Genomic DNA, 19365 nt, shown 5'->3' on the forward strand with positions numbered 1-19365 from the left:
GAGACCCTCTAATAAGATTATCACCTTTGCGCTTGCTCAGTTTGGGGCTGTCTAACCAGGCAGCCGTTCCAAAGAAAAGGAAATGGTCATTGCGCCTGCGTCGCTCCTTCTGGGGCATACGCTAGCTGCGCAGGCGCACAGGTACCATTTTGACCGTAAACATCCTGCCGATTTGAACCGAGAATTTGGGCGGCAGGAAGAGCTGCGGCGTAACGGCAGCCATCTTGTTTGTTTGAGTGAATCGGAAAGGAGGCGGCGGCCGTGGCGGCAGCGAGAGCTGCTCGGAAGCTATACCTCACAGGGGCGCCCCCCCTTTCCCCGCCCCCTCCCCCGACCCTTTCCCCTCCCCAGGCCACCCAGTCGGCTCAACTCCCGGTGGAGAGCTAGGTAAGATACTCTGCCGATCCCTTCCTATCCTCCGGCACGCTCCCCCCACCCCTTCCCCACCGTCTGGCGAGCGGGCAGTCGGACTCGGGGGGCGGGAGGAGGCAGCCCTCGCCGCACCCCAGGACGCTGGCCGTGCTGCCACCCTGGGGGCCCCCGAGCGGAGGCGCCGCCTGCCCAGGCCCCTTCGCCCCGGGTCCGCCCTGGGCCGGGACCCGCGCATCGCCTGTTAGGTAACAAATGGCTGTGGTCTCTTCCGATGCCCCCAGGAGCCGTTATTCTGCGGGTCCCTCGGGGAGCCGCATCTCCCCAAGGCAGCCCTGGGTGAGAGGAAGCGGAAAACCCTGGGCCGCGGAGGGAGAGGGGGAGGTTTGAACCAGCCCGCTCTGGGGACCGGGCCGCCGCCTCCCGGGGTGAAAATGGCTGGCTGGGAAGACGCGGGATTCGGGGCGGGAGGCGGCGGCGGCGGCGGGCGCGGCGCCCGCGGTGTCAGCTCGGACGGGCCGCTATCGTCCGGCGAGCGCGGGTGCGGTGGGGCCGGAGGGCGGCGGCTGGCCCCTAGCCGGGGACTGCTGCTGCTCCCCCTCTGCTTTCATGCAAAGGAAAATTCTTATGTTGGGACATGAACACTGGACAGACCAATAGAAAACGCGATCTAGGGAAGTTGCTTCTGATTCTTAGGAAATAAGCATAATGCCCCCCCCCGACTTTTCTAATAATGAAAGCTGTTGCGTGTTGTATAGATGCATTGGAGTGGTGTCTTCTTCCTCGCTGAGAAAGGTTTTGCAAATGACCTGTGATGATGTGGGCTGACACTGTCGCGCTGTGCTGCCAGACTGAGCGGCCTTCTGCAAATTCGAGAGGAGGAAATGCTGGAGGGTCTTTCTGGCCACCTTATGATTTGTTAGGCTCTGTTCAGCGTTCAGAAACGTGCTTGTGTCTTTAAGGGTATCTGGTAAAGGGTTGTGTCTATCGACTTCTCTTTGCAAGTGAAAGTTAATATTTGCTCCCGTTACACGGTTTAGTACCATCACTGAATTCCACGGGGTGGGGGGAATCTGTCTTTCAAAATGAGTGTAAATGCCAGTGAGCTGTGTGAGTCTGCAGAATTTTGGTGACAGGCTGGAGAAGCGTCCCGAAGTTGTAGAGTGATTAAATTCTTTGTTTAATGTTGGAGGCATCTAATAATTGTTTCTGAAGAGACACTGATGAGGCATATGCCATACCCAATCCTGAATTCCTTAATAGTTTGTAGATAGTTGAGGTGGCAGCGAGTGCATGACTAATGGACATAGTGCTTTTTCTACATAGGTCAGAATTACATTGAGAGAACAAGACCTTTATTTGCCGTTTTTGTCTTTATAAAGGCAACACAGTAGTACACTCGAGAATTGCGTTTGCTACTTAGAGTGGTATGTGTTTTAAGTATTGTTAAAGTTGAGAATTTCTTTCCTTATAAATTCCTACTTACTGGAACACAAAAATTCTGAGAAATACTCTCTATAGTTTGGCACAAAAGACAAACTTAAAGTTCTTGAGAAGTAAAGATTTTGTGTTTTTTGTTAAATTGTAATGTCAAAATTGTTAGGTATGATCAGGCTGATTGGCATATATATAGATGCTTTTTGAAATTGTTTTCATTTTCGGTGGTAATTGTGTTAGGTATGTGTCCTATTTAATCCTTATAATCTGTTTGGTAAGTATCCCCATTTTATAGAGGAGATGTTAAATAACAACAATTAAGGAGGGAGGTGAATTTGAACCTAAGACTGATTGTAAAACTCTTGTTCAAAGAACGCTAGTACTTCCAAAAGGGAGGGGAGCTCTATTGTGCATGGTTGGATGGAAGTACCTTTGGTCCCTGAAACACTCCCCCAGCGCCCAAAGAGATAGTTCACTCTAATCTTATCTTAGGTATTGACATTTTCAAAGGGTAGTAAATCACTGAATTTCAACCTTCCAAGTTTTTATGGTTAGGGAAAGTGAAATACGCAAATCAAGCGGCTCTTGACTCCCAGTATAATTTTACTTTGACTAGGTGGTGTATGTGTATGTCCCAAGGATAAAAATAAAAAATCAACCATTACAAAAAGGTAGCAGACTCATTTCCCAGCAGACCCACTTTCCAAAGGTAACCAGTGTCCAGACTTTCATTTGTACAACAGGGATATGTTGTGTTTATGCCAGTGCTGGTAATTTATATAGAGGCCCTCTTTTTTAATATGTATGTTACATCATTTGTTCAAGGCTGCATGGAATTGTGTTCTATGGTTGTGTTAATTTGTTAAAAGTCCCCTATTAGTGCCCAGGTAGGTTACTGTATTTCTAATATTTTGTTATTAAAAGTCATACTGACAAGGCAACATAGTGTTACAGGTGTGGGCTTTGAAGCTCAAGTTCAGTTTGCATTAACTACTTGTGTTGGCACAGTATTTATCTTCTCCTTTTCCTTGTTTCCTGGTCTGTAAAATGGGCCAGTATAAATTACCTTCCATGATTGTCATGAACAGGATGGACACACAAAATACTTAGCGCTTAGTAAGATTTAAACAAGCGTTTAGTTATTAATATTAAGCACTTCAAAGTTTGGCATATTACTGACAGTGCAGTTTTGGTTAGAAAGTATGAGTTTGAAATTTTCATAAGATGATGCCAAATTGCCCTTCGAAGAGTTCATACTAATTTCTACAGTTACCAGTACTACTGCCTTGCGTCCAGCAGGTGAGCGAAATGCTGTAATGACTAACGTCATTACAGACACATGGGCTGTAATTTGGCTTTGGCTTTTTGAAAAGATCTTCAAGAAATTGCGGGGGGGGGGGGTTTGCATTTCTGAATATGTTCTAAAATGTCAGTCTTTCTGACACTTCATATCAGATTTAAATTTTATTTTTAGGATCAATTGAAAAAAGTTATTTGCTGCTTTAGAAAAACATCGAGAAGTCATGAAGGTATTTTGTGAAGAGTTAGTGCCCTGGCTGATGTGGCTCCTTGGGTTGAGCACAGGCCTGTGCTCACAGGTTCAATTCCCAGTCAGGGCACATGCCTGGGTTACATGCCTGTTGCCGGGGTGTGCAAGAGGCAGTTCACACACTGATGTCTCTCCCTGTCTTTCTCCCTCCCTTCCCCTCAATCTACAAGTAAATAATTTTTTTAAAGTGTTTAAAAGAGCAGAATTTAGAATCTTCAAAACCTCTGGAAATTAACCAACTTTTTAAAGATCGGCTAACACTTGGTATTATTAAGGGGGAAAATGGTTTAAAAGACAACAACGATTACACTTTCTACATACTTAGTTGTAAGCCAGGAGTCGGTCCACTACTGTACCTCAAGGCTTCCTTTAGTTACTAGGGTGATTTCCTCTTGCTAATTGTTTCCCAGAATAATTTTAGCAGCACTCTGCTTTCCTTACCACCCTCCCCCTCACCCCCAGTCCCATCCTATGCCAAGAAAGTATCTATTTAGGAATCTCTGCCTCTGCATAGTTGGGATATTTTAGGCATGGTACTCTGACTAGCAGCTGAAGTGCTGGCTATGAGCTCCTGACACCTGTTGAGAAGTGCCAGTAGTTTTAATTTCTAAAATCTCCAGAATTATTTACATGGGTCAACTATTAGATCACTTGGTGTATCTCATTTCCTTATTCATTAAGCACATACATCTAGTAGTTGTCACGCAGCAAACAGTGTTTTAGGAGCTAGATATTAAGGAGTTTTTATTTGGAGCACAACTATTTTGTGCAGTGAAAATGAGGACTTGGCATACGACAGTGACTGTATTTCTGAATCCACACTGCCATATTGGTGTTCTGCAAAAACCTTTTGATTTTATTTATAATGCTGTAGAGGCAGCTTCAAGGTTTCAACTAGAAGCATTGATTTGCAACATAGGAAGATGCCTTTGATTGTGGGAATATATTTTGATCTATAAAACATTAGTTATGCCCTGACGGGGTGGCTCACTTGGTTGGTGCATTGTCCCAGTCACCAAAATGTTGTGGGTTCAGTTCTGGTTGGGAACGTATGGCAGTCAGCCAGTCAATCCATATTTCTCTCCCTCCCCTTCTTCCCCTCCCTCCCTTCCTCTCTTTCTCTAAATCAATAAACATATCCTCCCTCCCATGAGTGTTAAAACAAAATAAAATAAAATATTTCTGAGTGGGATACAACATAGGCTTAAGGCATTATAATTTAATGCTTTTCTACCTTAGAGTGTTGGATCTGAATTCTTCCTAGTCTAGTATTCATTAGTTCTTAATTCCTTATTTGAGATAGAGTTCACAACATTAGGCAATTGATGAACCATTATTTTTTTCTTTTGAGGAAGTTTTCCTTGTGTGAATTAATGATCCCCTACAAGCATCTGCTCATAAAATGAGAATTTCAGGAACCTTTATTCTGATAAAAAATGGAGATGAAGCAAACTTGACTGAGTTACTCTTGCACCTCTCAAGCATTTTTGATAGGCATGAAATCTCTTTACTCTGGATCTTTTTTTAAAAAAGCAAATTCAAAAGAAATTTTAGGCCCTGGCTGGGTAGCTCAGTTGGTTAGAGTGTCATCCCAATAGGCCAAGAGTTGTGGGTTTAATCCCCCAGGCAAGGCACATGCAATAACCAACCAAAGGAATGCATAACTAAGTGGAATAACAAAAAAATCAGTGTCCGTCTGTCCGTCCCTCTTTCCCTCTCCTCCTCTCTCTCTGTCTAAAAAGTCAATTGAAAAATTTTTTTTTAAATTTTACATTTCCACTAGCAATGAATGAGAGATGCTGCTTCTCTGTATCCTGACCAGCACTCGGTGTTAACATTAGTTTTTATTTTAACTCTTGCAATAGGTGTGCAGTGAAATCTCCTAATTACAGTGATGTTCAGCATCTTTTCTTCTTATTTGCTATCAGTATATTATTCTCTTCTGTAAAATTTTTCATTTTTTTGTTCATTTTCTAATTGGATTTTTTAAATTCTGGTTTGAGAGTTTTTATATATTCTAAATCCAGGTCCCTGTCAGATACGGGGTTTGCAAATATTTTATTTCCCTTCTCTATCTTGTTTTTGTATCCTCAGTGAACTCCTTTGTAGACCAAAATTTTTAATTTGAAGAAGGCTAGTTTATCAGTTTTCTTTTTTTTCTCTTATGGGACATGATTTTTGTGTCATGTCTAAAAATTCTTACAAAGTTTTAGGTACTGAAGGTTTTTCCCTGTGTTTTTTTCCTAAACATTTCATAGTTCTGCATTTAAGTCTGTGATTTAAATTAATTTTTATGTGATATTTGAGTTTTAGGTCAGGGTTTGGTGTTTTTGCTTTTTTGTTTTGCCTGTGAATAATATCCAGTCACTCAAGCACCATTTGTTGAAAAGACTATTCTTCCTCTTTGAATTGCTTCTGTATCTTTGTGAAAAATCAGTTGGACTTATTTCTCTGGTTTTATTTCTGGGTTCTCTGTTCTATTCCATTTATCTGTGCCTTTCTGCCACACAACATTGACTATTGTAGCTGTTTAAAGTCTTGAAATTTGGTAGATTACTTCTTCCCAATATATATTTTTTCAAAGTAGTTTTAGTTATTCTAGCTCCTTTGCCTTGTCATGCAAATTTTAGAAAAAGTCTTGTCAATACCAGTAAAAAAATCTCAGTAGGATTTCGATAGGAGTCGTGTTGAACTTTCTTTAAAAACTAAACATATGCTTAGCAATGCTGGCTGGAAATCATACTTCAGGACATTTGTTTGTGCTCACAAATAGTTTACATACACAAATATTTATAGTAGTTTTATTTGCAGTAGCTAAGAACTGGAAACAACCAGATGTCCTTCAAGAGTTAAATTGTGGTATATCCATCCCATGGTATGTTCCACAATAGTATGTTCCACTAGAAGGAGCATACTATTGATACATGTAACAACTTGGTTGGCTCTCAGGAGCATTATGCTGAGTCCGAAGAGCCATTCCAAAAAATCATACACTGTACAATTCAATTTATGCAACATTTTCAAAATGACAGAATTAGAGATGGAGAAGAGAGTGGTGGTTGTCAGGACCGAGGAATGGGTGTGGCAGGGACAGAGAGGATGAGATCTTTGTGATGATGAAATAGCTTTGTGTCTTACTTGCTCATATGATGGTTACACAGATCTACACGCGTGATAAAATAGCAAAGAACTGTTGCACACGTATCAATGTCAGTGTCCTGGTTTCAAAACACTTTTTATGTGTTACGGGTGTTCTTGAGTTTATTTTGGTAAAAGCATCACTTGGATATCTTATTCTATTCGTGGACATTTTAGAAAAAGATAGAAATTCATTTGGCAAATAGACTTTAAAATCTTCTATGAAAAGGGGAAAAATAATATCGGGAAAATCAATTTACACAGTTAAGATACTCTCCAAGCTGGAATTTTCAGGCTGCCTTTTTTTCTTTTGCATTAACACATTGGTTTGTTGGAAAAAAATAAAATGTGAATAACATACTTGTATTTCTACTAAGACCATTTCAGTCATAAGATACATTTTATACTGTATCATTGTCCTGAATTTAGTTTTAAAATAAGTAGACAAGTGTTTTTCAAGTTCTTGAGTTGAGAAACAGTATGTAATACACACTCCCTTTTTAAGCCTCGGCTTTTCTAAGCTACTGACCTTGGATCCAACCCGCCTACTTGTCTTTGGTCTGGTGAAATGTAACCTGCTTAGCACAGCGCTCGTGCTCATCCTGAGCTACTGGGTAAAGCTGAGAGTCTTGGTTTTTAAGGATTTCCAAAAATTAATATGTGTGCCTGAGTGTTTTTTTTTCTTGCCATGAAGAATATATTCTCTAGCTTTTGGTTAGAAGCAGACTATTACCACAGTTACCAGGATAGGAATGAAATTAACACTTGGTAGAACTTTCAAAGTAAGAGTTTTCCAATGACAATTTTTACTTTTAAAAAAAGTAGCACTTTTATTTTAAGGTTACAGCAGGGCATGAATAAAATTGTATTCTTTTGTCCCTTTCCCTTCAGCTTTAATATTTGGGAGTCTTCTTCTTGCTCTCTCAAAAATAAAAGTAATAGGTTGTATTTTTTAATGCATACTAAATTCAATCCTTTTATAGTTCTCATACTAGAAGGAATAGGAAACTTTCGGATTTTTTATGTCATGAAACATTTCAATTCTCATATGTTATTTATATTAACTTTTTTTCCTTTTCAGGTTTCCTCCTGTTTCATAGTCAACCAGAACAATGTTCTACGCACATTTTGTCCTCAGTAAAAGAGGGCCGCTGGCCAAAATTTGGCTAGCGGCCCATTGGGATAAGAAGCTAACCAAAGCCCATGTGTTTGAGTGTAATTTAGAGAGCAGTGTGGAGAGCATCATCTCACCAAAGGTACGTCTGATGTTGATATTTTTACCCATTTTGTCGCTTGTTTTTTGGTATGTGAAATAGAATTCTATAAAACAACTTTAGAGGTAGGTATTTACATATATTGGAGGTAAAGAGAATCCATAAATTATCCAGAATTCCAGTTTGATATTCTCTTCTCACACAGATATTTTTATTTGCCTGGTTTAAGGGTACATAAGCTGAGGTCAGGCAGTACCCAAATATTTTCTATTTGGCTTTCTAGGTGTTTTTATATTAAAATATGTGTGTGAGTGTTCCCCATGTATGAATTCAGAAAACATTTGAAATAAGGACCCATTAATTAGAAAAGCTTGCAGGGGCAGATCTATCTTACCTAACTAACAGGTAGTCTCCATACCACTCGGCCTCAGGTAAGCCTACAGGACCACTTGCCGTTCTTGAAGATACCAAGCATTTTCCTCATTTCAGAACTTTTATACTTGCTGCGCCCTTCCCCTAAATACTTAATTCCTGCCTGTCTCCCACTAGAATGGAAGCCTCATGAATGTCCTCACCTTATCGCCTTGTTTACTGCTCTGTTCCTGGAGAGGCTTTTATTGACATCCTCTCAAACTGTTCTGAAGCGGTGGTTTCCACCCTTGGGTTTCACAAATAGTATAGCTCAAGAGTAATACGGGGTTTTTGTGTTGCCAAGAAAGACACACAAGATGCAATTCATCATGAACATTTCATTGAAGAATAGACATGTTAACTTCAAAAATGTACAAAGGATAATCTCAAAATAACAGAAGTCCTTGTATATTTCATATAAATATTTTACAAACCTAACATCTGTGTTCTAAGAGTCTTTTCCTGGACTTTATATTTATACATATATGCACTAATTGTCCTGTGGTGAAAACATTCCAAATCACAGCTGTCTGGACCGGCATTAGCAGCTACTCTTCTTAGAATTGACAGTTTGGACAATGCTGGCTTAATGTGTTAAATAAATAAGAGCAGTTCTTTATTGAGGAAAGAGTGAGGTGTTCACCGAGGATTAAAGTGTGGATGTTGCAGAGACTTGTTCAGAAAAGTTAAGTGGGAAAGTATATGTTTTAGATGGGGAAGTGAGAGTTTGTATTTGGAACAATAAATTAGAAAGTTTCTTTCTCTGTGTGGGATTTTTGCTGCCTTTAGAGTTATAGCTAGTAGAATTTATTGGTTTTAAAGATATTTCTGTCATTTTATTTCTAAGACAATACTTATTTCAAAAATTTATTTAATAAGTGATCAGTAGTCCTACCATCTAGAGAAATGGCCAGTATTTTGATGCCCGTGGGACTGTTCATTTATGCATGAATTTTACATATTATTTTTCTCCCTTTTTATGCATGTACATAAATACTGCATTAATTAACATGCTTTATAGCAAATCTACATTCAGGAAAAGCTCTGTTCCTAGCTGTATGGTCATTTTTAATGGTAGCATTGCAGGGTTATAGTCTCTTATCCACAGAACTTAAGTGCAAAAAATAAAAAAAGAAATACTTAACCAAAATGGAATTAATGCCATTTGCATATTCATAAATTCACAGTAGAAATACTAACATGTATGATTGTGGGAGGCTACTCTAGATGCTCCTGAGAGTGTTTTAGTATACGGCATACGTACTGTGTTACCTTTATAATATTAAAAAAACTCTGAATTCCAAAACACATTTGTCCCCTAGGATTTCAGGTAAAGAATTACGGACTTGTAATTCATTGTTTTGATTGTGAAGTGTTTATTTTATCAGTCCTTTTTTAATATATAGTCCATGTGGGTTTTTAAAAAATTTTTTAAATTTTAATTCCTCTCATTTTATGCAGCGCAGCTGTTGAAAATTATGATAATGTCACAGACAGAGCCTTTTCTAAACACAGTCTCATCACAAAACAATATGTTGCAATGGGTATGCACACACCAAAAAAAAAAAAAATGAGTACATGCATACATTCAAGCCTAAAAATTATATACCAAAGTGCTATTATTAAAGATTTATCTACGTGGTAGGGTTGTAGGTTGTGTAGGTTGTCTTTACTTTCCTCTTTTCAAAAAACCATTTAGTAAATATTGCCTGCTAAATCTTGTGTTCACATCTGTCAGTCTTTATTTAACGTCGATGCTTAGGAATGTAGTTGAAGAGCCAGGTAATGACCTTAGATTTTAGATTTTTGATAGACATTAACAGTTCGTTCTGTGAGGTGATTGTACCAGTTTGCACTACCAGTCACATTGTATGGGAACATGATTCTTACTTTTTTTATAGGTGTGCTTACTGAGACAGATTAATGGAAAAGGAGAAATTTAACTCTTTTCTTGAAATTGATATGAGTAGGTAATCTTTGACATCCATAGCAAATATTGAGGGTGATTGGGCTTAAAAGGGCAACAGTTCTTTCATGGTATGTTCAGAGTACTTTGTACCCTGTTAGTGACACTGCAAATAAGTCTTGAGACAACCTGGTACGTGAAGGTACGCTCCAACAGCTGCAAAGCAAAGTATACATACGGTTCAAGAATAATGTAGAAGGTTATAGAGTGTATTGTGAGACACCGGATAACTTACTCTAAGAACCATTTCCAAGTGGGTTTTTATTTGATTGATTTTACTTTATTGTGATCAAATATAAAGATATTTCCACAGGGTGCAGTGACCTGAAAATTTCTAATATTTGCTCTTGGTGTGCAGTTGGAGATGCTGGTTTAGTTATTTAGAACAAGTGTCAGACAGACAGACACGTGGCTCAGTTGCAGCTGCATGCCTTCCCCTTCCCTTCTCTATGGTTGGAACAGCCACTGGCAGCCTCTGCAGAGCTTACCTTGGATATACAGACTGTGTTCTTTATTATACCTGCACCTTAACGTGAGCTAACAGCCACACTCCGAACCAAACTAACCCAGAAAGAAAGCCTTTACCCAAACACTGCTTTTAAAGGCTGTTAATTCTGGATGAGATAATAACAAGCAAAGTTTTTTTCTCTCTTCCTTTCTTAGCTGAAGTTGCACTTAATATTAATTTTAAATTTCCTAAGACCACATTAGAAAAGATTCTCATTTACCATTAGGCAATAAGTCCTGGATTTCATCACATTTATTATAAATTTAGACACCTAAGAATTTATAGCAGTAAACTTCATAGTTTATGCCGTATTTCACGTCAAGTGGCCATAAATACAGAGCCTAGGAGTCGTCATAAGTAGAATTCTAGGTACTGTAGAGTGTGCACAGAAAGCTTAAAAATCACATTGTCTTACAAGTAATGTAATTGCCTACTTACAATTTAAGCAAATGTTTAATAATGTTCTTTGCTAACTTAGAATTTGCCAACTTTTTGGTATGATTTGGAAAACGATCTGGCAGAGTTTGAGTTCATGTTGTCTTATTCCCGCAAAAAAATTTTCTTTATTACAGCCAGAGGGATTTTGAATCCTTCTGTTTACATTGGGTGTTTACTTCTCTCGTTCTTTTCCCAACTACCTCATCTCATGCCACATAAACATTGATCAAAATCTACCCTGAGAAAAAAACAGGCTGAGGAGTCTACTTTCCTGTGGAAAAGAACATGGCTGCCATTCATTATCTTTTATCAGTAAGCTTTTCAGCCAGGTACTATAAAATCCTCAGTGAAAAGTGCTTACACAATAATGTCATCCAAAGATTCACCATTCTTAGTTTCTTGGCTACTTGTCCTCATACTTACAACCTCATTGGTGACTGCAAGCAGTTCAAAACCCTACCTACCCACAATGCAGGAGAAGGAGAAGGAAGAGAGGAGCATTCTTTTTTTCTTTAAAAACACACCCGAGGACAACTTCTCATTGCTTTAGAGAGAGAGAAAAGGAGAGAGAGAAACATCAATGTGAGAGAAATACTGATGGTTGCCTTCTTGTACACACTGTGAGCAGGGATCAAACCCGCAACCTGGACATATGCCCCAAGAATCAAACCCATGACCCCTCAGTTATGGGACGACAATGCTCTAACCAACTGAGCCATACCAGCCAGGGCAGGGGCATTTTCTGTAATGGGAAAAATCTCCCTTAGAAACTCTCTGACATACGAGATCTGTACAGAAGGTATCCAGCCACGTAATGTAAAAAATAGAGATATTTGTTGAAGAGGATACAAGAAACATTGTACATAGGACAATGATGCTTCAGTCCCCTTCAAAGCAGGCACCTTGGGACCTCACACAGTTCTCCCAGTTTCCATTAGCTGCCCCTTGTGTTTTCCTGAATCTCGCTGATGGTCTGAAATCTCTTCCCTTTCATAGGTGATTTTAGTTTTGGGAAAAATCACAAGTCACAGGGTGCCAAATCTGGGCTGTAGGGGGTGCTGAGTCACCTGGGTGATTTGATGTTTCTCCAAAAAACTGCACAAGATGTGATGCATGAGCTATCACATGTTGTGATAAAGCTGCCAATCCCCAGTTGCCTATAGCTGTGGCCTTCTGAATCATCCATATAGTTTCCACAGAGGAATGTTCAAGCTTAATGCAAAAATTGATGCTGATCCATTGCTGTACCAGCTCAGTCATTTTGATTGCACTGACCATACAGTACACATGCTCACTCAACGGTGTCTATGTCCCCACTGATGAGTACAGTGAAGTTGTCATTGTTCACACGTGTGCATTCCAGTCCACTCTCCTTGGCTACCAGGTTACATCGATGTTGTACAAATCGTTCTCATTACATTAACAGTGGCTGGACTTTTTCTGGACAGACCTTGTACTCTACAATTATTTCTCTTTGGCTGAGCTGAGTTGCCCACTCAAGAATAAACATTAGCAGAGAGAACTGAAACAGTCATCCTTCAAGGCTGGGGACATTTGGTTCCCAAACAAAATGAGTGCAGTTAGCCAGCAAGGAGCAATGGCTTTGGATTGACAACTAAAAGTTCCACAAATTCCCTAGTGTGCTAAATCCACGGAAAACCTTAGTGGCCTGCCTTATAGCTACTGTCATGTCTGCATTAAATTCATGAATTACTGCCAGTCTATCCTTTGGGGTACTTTGGGGAATTTACAGGTAAAGGCAGTAAGCAATAAAATATAGGTGATTGAAGTGACTTTAAATAAATGATAAAATATATGAAGAGATAAAGTAAAAACTGCCTATAAATTGAGCAAAGACACCCTCTAAAGTAAAATTACCCATAAAATGAGAAAACGAACTTTATAAATCAGATTGATGTTAATGTTTTATTCACAGGTGAAGATGGCACTCCGAACATCAGGACACCTCTTACTGGGAGTAGTTCGAATCTATCACAGAAAAGCCAAATATCTCCTTGCAGACTGTAATGAAGCTTTCATTAAGATAAAGATGGCCTTTCGGCCAGGTATTACTGACTTTTTTTTAATTTTAATTTTGGAGTTTCTAGTGTTTGGTGTGAAAAACTGCTAAAAAATATTCTAGATCAACATGTCTTGTTTTATTTTAATTATAATACAAAGGACCCTTCAAAGTAGGGCAAGGCTAGGAGAGGCAGGGGTCCAAGGGAGGAAACCCACTTCTGTTCCACCTGTGTAGTTATGACAGTCACCCCTTCTTTGTTCCTTTGGAGCTGCCTTTTCTTTCAGCCCCTTTTGCAGAAACTTATGTGGAGCTCAGTCATCAGAGGTTAAACTGTTGAAAACCAGTTATATGATTTTTCAAAAGTGCAGAAAATTACAGGATTTTAATTTTTTCCAAATAATTTTAGTGTACAGTGTGACATTAAAATCAAATTCACATTTAACTTGTGTTGAGAATTTTTATTAAATGTTCTCTGTAGATTTTGTTGTTTTGTTTTAGGTAATAATCAGTTCTAAAACTGGACTCTAGCAACCAGACTTCTATCTGAAAAATTATTAGGGTGTTTATCTGAATTCATATATTATTCTGTAATTTTTTTAAAGCATTGATGAAACTTCTTTCTAATTAAAGTAACTTGAATGTTTAGGAAAGATGCCTTGTACAGTAGATTCTATTAAGGTTATATTCTAGTACTTTATGACTAGTAACATTTTTTAGATCTGAGATGTTATTTAAAAAGTAAAATAGGCAGAGAATGTGATCATTGATTTCTAACACAGTTAAGTACATTTTGTTTAACATGCTTTTTCATTTATCTTTGTTTTTTAAAGCAATGTGTGTTTTTTATAGACAGCTTGGAAAATATAAAGAAACTTAAAATCTTCTAGCATCACTTTCCCTCAAAAACCAACTCCTCTTAACTTTTGGGGCACTGGTTTGTAGTCATTCCTTTTCCTCATAAATTTCACCCTAATTTAAAAACCTGATGTTTTTTAAAGACGTATTAGCTTCAAGAATAATTAGCACTTTGACATTTTTGGGAAAGCAAGTAGTATGGCTTATGATTATGGAAAACCAAAAGTACTTGTGTTGCAAGAGCTTTCCATACATTATCAACCTTCTAAAATACAACCTTAGGAAACTATACTGACTTTATGTTGCTTGGGTCTCTAGGTGATCTGTGATATAGCCAAGCATTGAACTGCCCATTTCTTTTCCAGGTGTTGTTGACCTGCCCGAGGAAAACCGAGAAGCTGCTTACAATGCCATTACTTTACCTGAAGAATTTCATGACTTTGATCAGCCACTGCCCGACTTAGAGTATGTCCTTTTTTTTTTTTAATTGTTGACTTGGTCTACAAAAAACATTATTGACTTCTGAGTGTACAGTTTTCCTTGAGATATTTTGACACTGAATTAACATTTAGCTAAAATACATATTCTTTCATTTAGGATAGTGAAGCCTAAATGAAAGTATTTGGATTTCTAAATGTAACCTGAAAGTGCTTCTTCTCTAGGATAGTAGTATGAAAGATACCACTTTTAACACAGCTGGGATATGCGAATACTCGCGGGCTTTGGCCAGAACTAACGCAAACTGAACAGTTGTCCAGTCCAAGAGTGTACTTCACATAATGGTATCAGTAAACTTGAACTATTGCCCTATGGTTTTTCTTCTTCAGGGGAATATATTAAAATCATCTGCTGGGTTTCACGGGGGGGTGATTTTGTTTTGGTTGGTTGGTTGGTTTTGGACAAGCTATACAATTTTTATATTTGTAATAAGCACACGAGATCACCTTGTATGAAGAGCATGAAAGGGCATTGTTACGGCACATGTTTAAGACCAGGAGACCGTACAGAGACGGCCATTACAGTAGAGGGCTGTCATGCATCGTTTCCCTCCTCATCCACTCCGGCCCTGGGCATCGTGACGGGGAGTGTGACTGAGTTCCGAGTGATTCTGCGCGCTGTTGGCAACCAAGAAACCCTCTGTACCAAGTCCCATTTGTCTTGTGAAAAATTTCTCTGCTTTTTAAATTGATCTATGACTCCTAATTAAATTTATTTTGATTTTGTGTGTGTGTTAATTAGTGCTAGGCATTATCTAGCTGCTTTACTGTTTGTTTCCTCTTTTTATACTTCCATTATTCTTTTTATATTTGATCATGGAAATTTAACATAGCTGAAAATAGAGGATTGGTGTGATTCCCATGTACTGATCATTCAGCTTCTTTTTTATTTTTTTAAAGATTTTTATTTATTTATTTTTAGGGAGGGGGGAGGAAGGAAGAGAGGGCGAGAAACATCAATGTGTGGGTGCCTCTCACATGCACCCTACTGGGGACATGGCCCACAACCTAGGCATGTGCCATGACTGGGGATGGAACCAGCGACCCTTTGGTTCATAGGCCTGCTCTCAATCCACTGAGGAACACCAGCCAGGGCCAGCTTCTTTAATTATCAATATATTACTGGTTTTATTTCATACGTATTTCCCCAACTCACCTTCCAGTCCCCACTGGATTATTTTAAAGTAAATAACACATATCTTAAATTATCTATAAATACCTCAGTATGTCTTCTTTGGAGGTAAGGAGTTTTTAAAACACATGTATCATAACATCGTACTTTGAGAAAAAGTAATTCTTAATGTATATGCAGTCACCATTCAAATGTCCCAGTTGACACAGGGCCCTTTTTTTTTTTCCTTCTAGCTTGTTTGAGTTAGGGTCTATACAAAGTCTGCATATGACACTTGGTTAATACATCTCTTTAAAATAATATGAAAGGTTGTTTGTTAGAGGAAGACGTGAGTCTTGGAAAAGCCAAGTAGCTTCAGAGTTCACAAAGCCCCTAAGTTGCAGGGACCTGATAAAAACCCGTGCCTTTCTATTCCATGCATTTTGAAGTTTATTCTCCATAACAGGTTGCCTTATGTAGTGATTTCAGCATATTTTGCTTGCTGGTCACTGATGGCTTTACATTTTAAATACAAATTAAATTAACTTTCAAATCATTCAGATTCTTGGACTGCATTTATTTAGTATTAAATAGTAAGGATTCTAAATCTTGATAGGTTACATGTATATTTTTTCTTATGGAGAGAATTGGGATTTTTTTTTACCTTATAAATATATAAGACTCTACTAAAATGTATTTGAAATTTTTTTGTAGTGACATTGATGTGGCCCAGCAATTCAGCCTGAACCAGAGTAGGGTGGAAGAGATAACCATGAGAGAAGAAGTTGGGAACATCAGTATTCTACAAGAAAATGATTTTGGTAATAAGAGAAACATCACCAGTCACTAGCGATAATGTTGCAATTGTGTTTGGCACTGCTAGCAATTTGAAAAGAAAACCAGGGACATGTTACATTCACAATGACAGAATGAGTTAAAATTTCATCTCACTTATTTTCCTCAGGAAAAGAATTTGCCTTCCAACCACTATATTAAGCATCATTTTCATTTTTGCACCAAACTTAAGAGTTCATTCTTTGTTTCCTCCTGCTCCTAAAACACATTGATAGAACCTATATATTGACTTATGTGAAAAGTCTCAACATTTCATTGAAGAAATGTGCACCTTTAAACTATCTATTTGGAACAGTTGCCCTGTGTACCTATCCTTTTGAAATAGTATTCAAAACTAATAGCAGGCGGAATTCTTTGCTTGATGAAACCTATTACTATAAAGTTTGTTAATGCAACCTAACAGGCATATGTATTTAGATTTACTTAACATATTTAGGATAATCTAAATGTGGACTTTGCCTTTGAATTTGCTAGTCACACCCTAGAATGCATTTGTCAATTATAGATGCCAAAGATGTAGTTTAAACTAGATGTTTTAACATACAGAAATAAGCAGGACTTCGGTAAGCAAATGTAACATAATTATAAATCATTAATTTTTTTTTTGTAACACTGATGTTTCTGACTTTTTTCATCTAATGACTGAAATTTGTTCAGGTGACTTTGGAATGGATGATCGTGAGATAATGAGAGAAGGAAGCGCTTTTGAGGATGATGACATGTTAGTAAGCACTAGTGCTTCCAACCTCCTGTTGGAGCCTGAACAGAGCACCAGCAATCTGAACGAGAAGATTAACCATTTAGAATATGAAGACCAATATAAGGATGACAATTTCGGAGAAGGAAATGATGGTGGCATATTAGGTAGGTCACAACAAGGTGGTTATTCTAACAATGTCTATACTCAGTTCTTACAGCAGTTGCTAGTTCTGTCTTGAGTAATTCTCCAGGTATATATTAGTATAGTGAAAGTTCTCAGGGTTTTAAATTTTATTAGTTCTTAAAACTGCTGTATTTGTGTTTGATATCTATGTTAAAATTATGTTTGAGAGATGAACTAGAAAATATAAATTAGGAATAAGAAATATTTTTACATACTGTTTTATACTTACGTATACTGCGTTGAAGAGAAACAGATGCAAATTGAACGTCGATTTAAATTTTTTAATTTAATCTATTTAACATAATTTTATTTTCCCAGTGATTGATATTATTCTTTTAGCATTTCTTGTACAAATTTTAACTACATTACATTCCCTATTTCAGATGACAAACTTATCAGTAATAATGATGGCGGTATCTTTGATGACCCCCCCGCGCTGTCTGAGACAGGGGTTATGTTGCCAGAACAGCCTGCACACGATGATATGGATGAGGATGATAATGTATCAAGTAAGCATGTCATGTGTAGTGAGTTGGGCATGGTTGTGTGATATTCACAAAGATATTTAATACAGAAGACCACAAACTTAAAGTTCCAGCTTTTAATGAACTGTAAATTTTTTTTTCCAAGACTTTTATTTATTCATTTTTAGAGAGAGGGGAAGAGAAGGAGAAAGAGAGGGAGACAGTGTTTGGTTGCCTCTTGAGCGCCCCCATACTGGGGACATGGCCTGCAGACCAGGCATGTGACCTGACTGGGAATTGAACCGGCAGCCCTTTGGTTCACAGGCCATGCCCAGTCCACTGAGCCACACCAGCCAGGGCTGTAAATCTTTGAAACAGTATTTATGATTGATCACTAGTTCTGAGTCTCTTGAGTCTCTGAGGTGTTTAACCCCATGCCCCTCCCCCTTTTTGGCCAATAGGATTCAACACTAGAGGGACTTCCTCAGAACTAAAAACTTTTTGGGGGGTACCAATGGGGGCTTTTTCTTCAGTTTCTCAGAGTGATTCCCACCCCCCACCGTTTCTAGAATATATGTTAAATACTCAAGCCATTTGTGACCAATTTCTGTTTTTATAGTGGGTGGGCCTGATAGTCCTGATTCGGTGGATCCTGTCGAACCAATGCCAACTATGACTGATCAGACAACACTTGTTCCAAATGAGGAGGAAGCCTTTGCTTTGGAACCTATTGATATCACTGGTGAGCATGCTTCCTGACTTAGAAGGTCCTAGTTCTGGCTCTTGTCCACTAAACTGCTACTCTACTTTAGATAACTATTTTCTTCTTTTTCCTTTGTCATAGTCATCTATTATAGATTATTTAATTCAACTATAATTTGAGTATCTGCCAAGTATTTGTACAAGTTGCTATAAAATAAAACAAGTATAGAACAAGTTTTCTGCTAATATGCTTTTTAGTCTTTTGGGGTTCCCAAAATGCTAGCAGGTCACATGTGTAACAATTAGAAAACATTGGAAGACATTTTACAGTAAAATACAAAACTTACTAATCATGTATCTTCCAAAGTTCTATATAGTTGGGCTACAATCTGGGGAAACCTAAAAATACTTAAAAAAAAAAACAAAAAAAACCCTGAAACTATCAAAGGTTCTAAAAGCAGTATTCTGTTTCCTTTGGTGCCTATTAAGTAAGAAACATAACAAACATTTAATTGGGGGTACTGTTTCTGAATAAAAGGGGCAATTTGAGATACATAATTTGGGTGTGAAACTTTAAAATTTCTAAATGGAATGTGGGTATGATGGAATAGAATACTTGAAATCAGTTACACTATATTTCAAGATATACCATATTTTGTCACGTATAATGCACACTTTTTTGCCCAAATTTTTGAGGGAAAAATAAAGATGCACATTATACATGGGTAGTACTAATTCTGTATCTACATAAGTGTTTTTAATTCTTTTATTTGTGCATATGCATTAAAAATGTAACTCTAGAATAACAATATCTGATGCAAATTAATACCCTGGAATACGATGATCTGTTTTTGTTTCTAAGTATAAAGAAATAAAATACTGAATTAAAATATTAAGACAAAAGTTTTTTTTCCTGAATGTTTGGGCCAAAAATGTGGGTGCTCG

At 38.1% G+C, this 19365-nt stretch overlaps 1 protein-coding gene across 1 annotated transcript in view; it reads left to right on the forward strand.

Annotated features, from left to right (window-relative positions):
- The first annotated feature begins 202 nt into the window (after positions 1 to 202).
- RAD21 (RAD21 cohesin complex component) overlaps positions 203 to 19365 on the forward strand; it is a 29476-nt gene continuing 10313 nt past the window's right edge. Inside the window, exons 1-8 of the mRNA XM_024572134.2 lie at positions 203 to 387; positions 7575 to 7749; positions 12967 to 13096; positions 14274 to 14373; positions 16231 to 16337; positions 17029 to 17235; positions 17638 to 17763; positions 18338 to 18460. Coding sequence (XP_024427902.1) covers positions 7606 to 7749; positions 12967 to 13096; positions 14274 to 14373; positions 16231 to 16337; positions 17029 to 17235; positions 17638 to 17763; positions 18338 to 18460 — 937 coding nt within the window. The 5' untranslated portion in view covers positions 203 to 387; positions 7575 to 7605. The remainder of the gene's footprint in view (positions 388 to 7574; positions 7750 to 12966; positions 13097 to 14273; positions 14374 to 16230; positions 16338 to 17028; positions 17236 to 17637; positions 17764 to 18337; positions 18461 to 19365) is intronic.

Source organism: Desmodus rotundus, chromosome 8 (assembly GCF_022682495.2).
Source record: "Desmodus rotundus isolate HL8 chromosome 8, HLdesRot8A.1, whole genome shotgun sequence".
In the NCBI taxonomy this organism is placed as follows: Eukaryota; Metazoa; Chordata; class Mammalia; order Chiroptera; family Phyllostomidae; genus Desmodus; species Desmodus rotundus.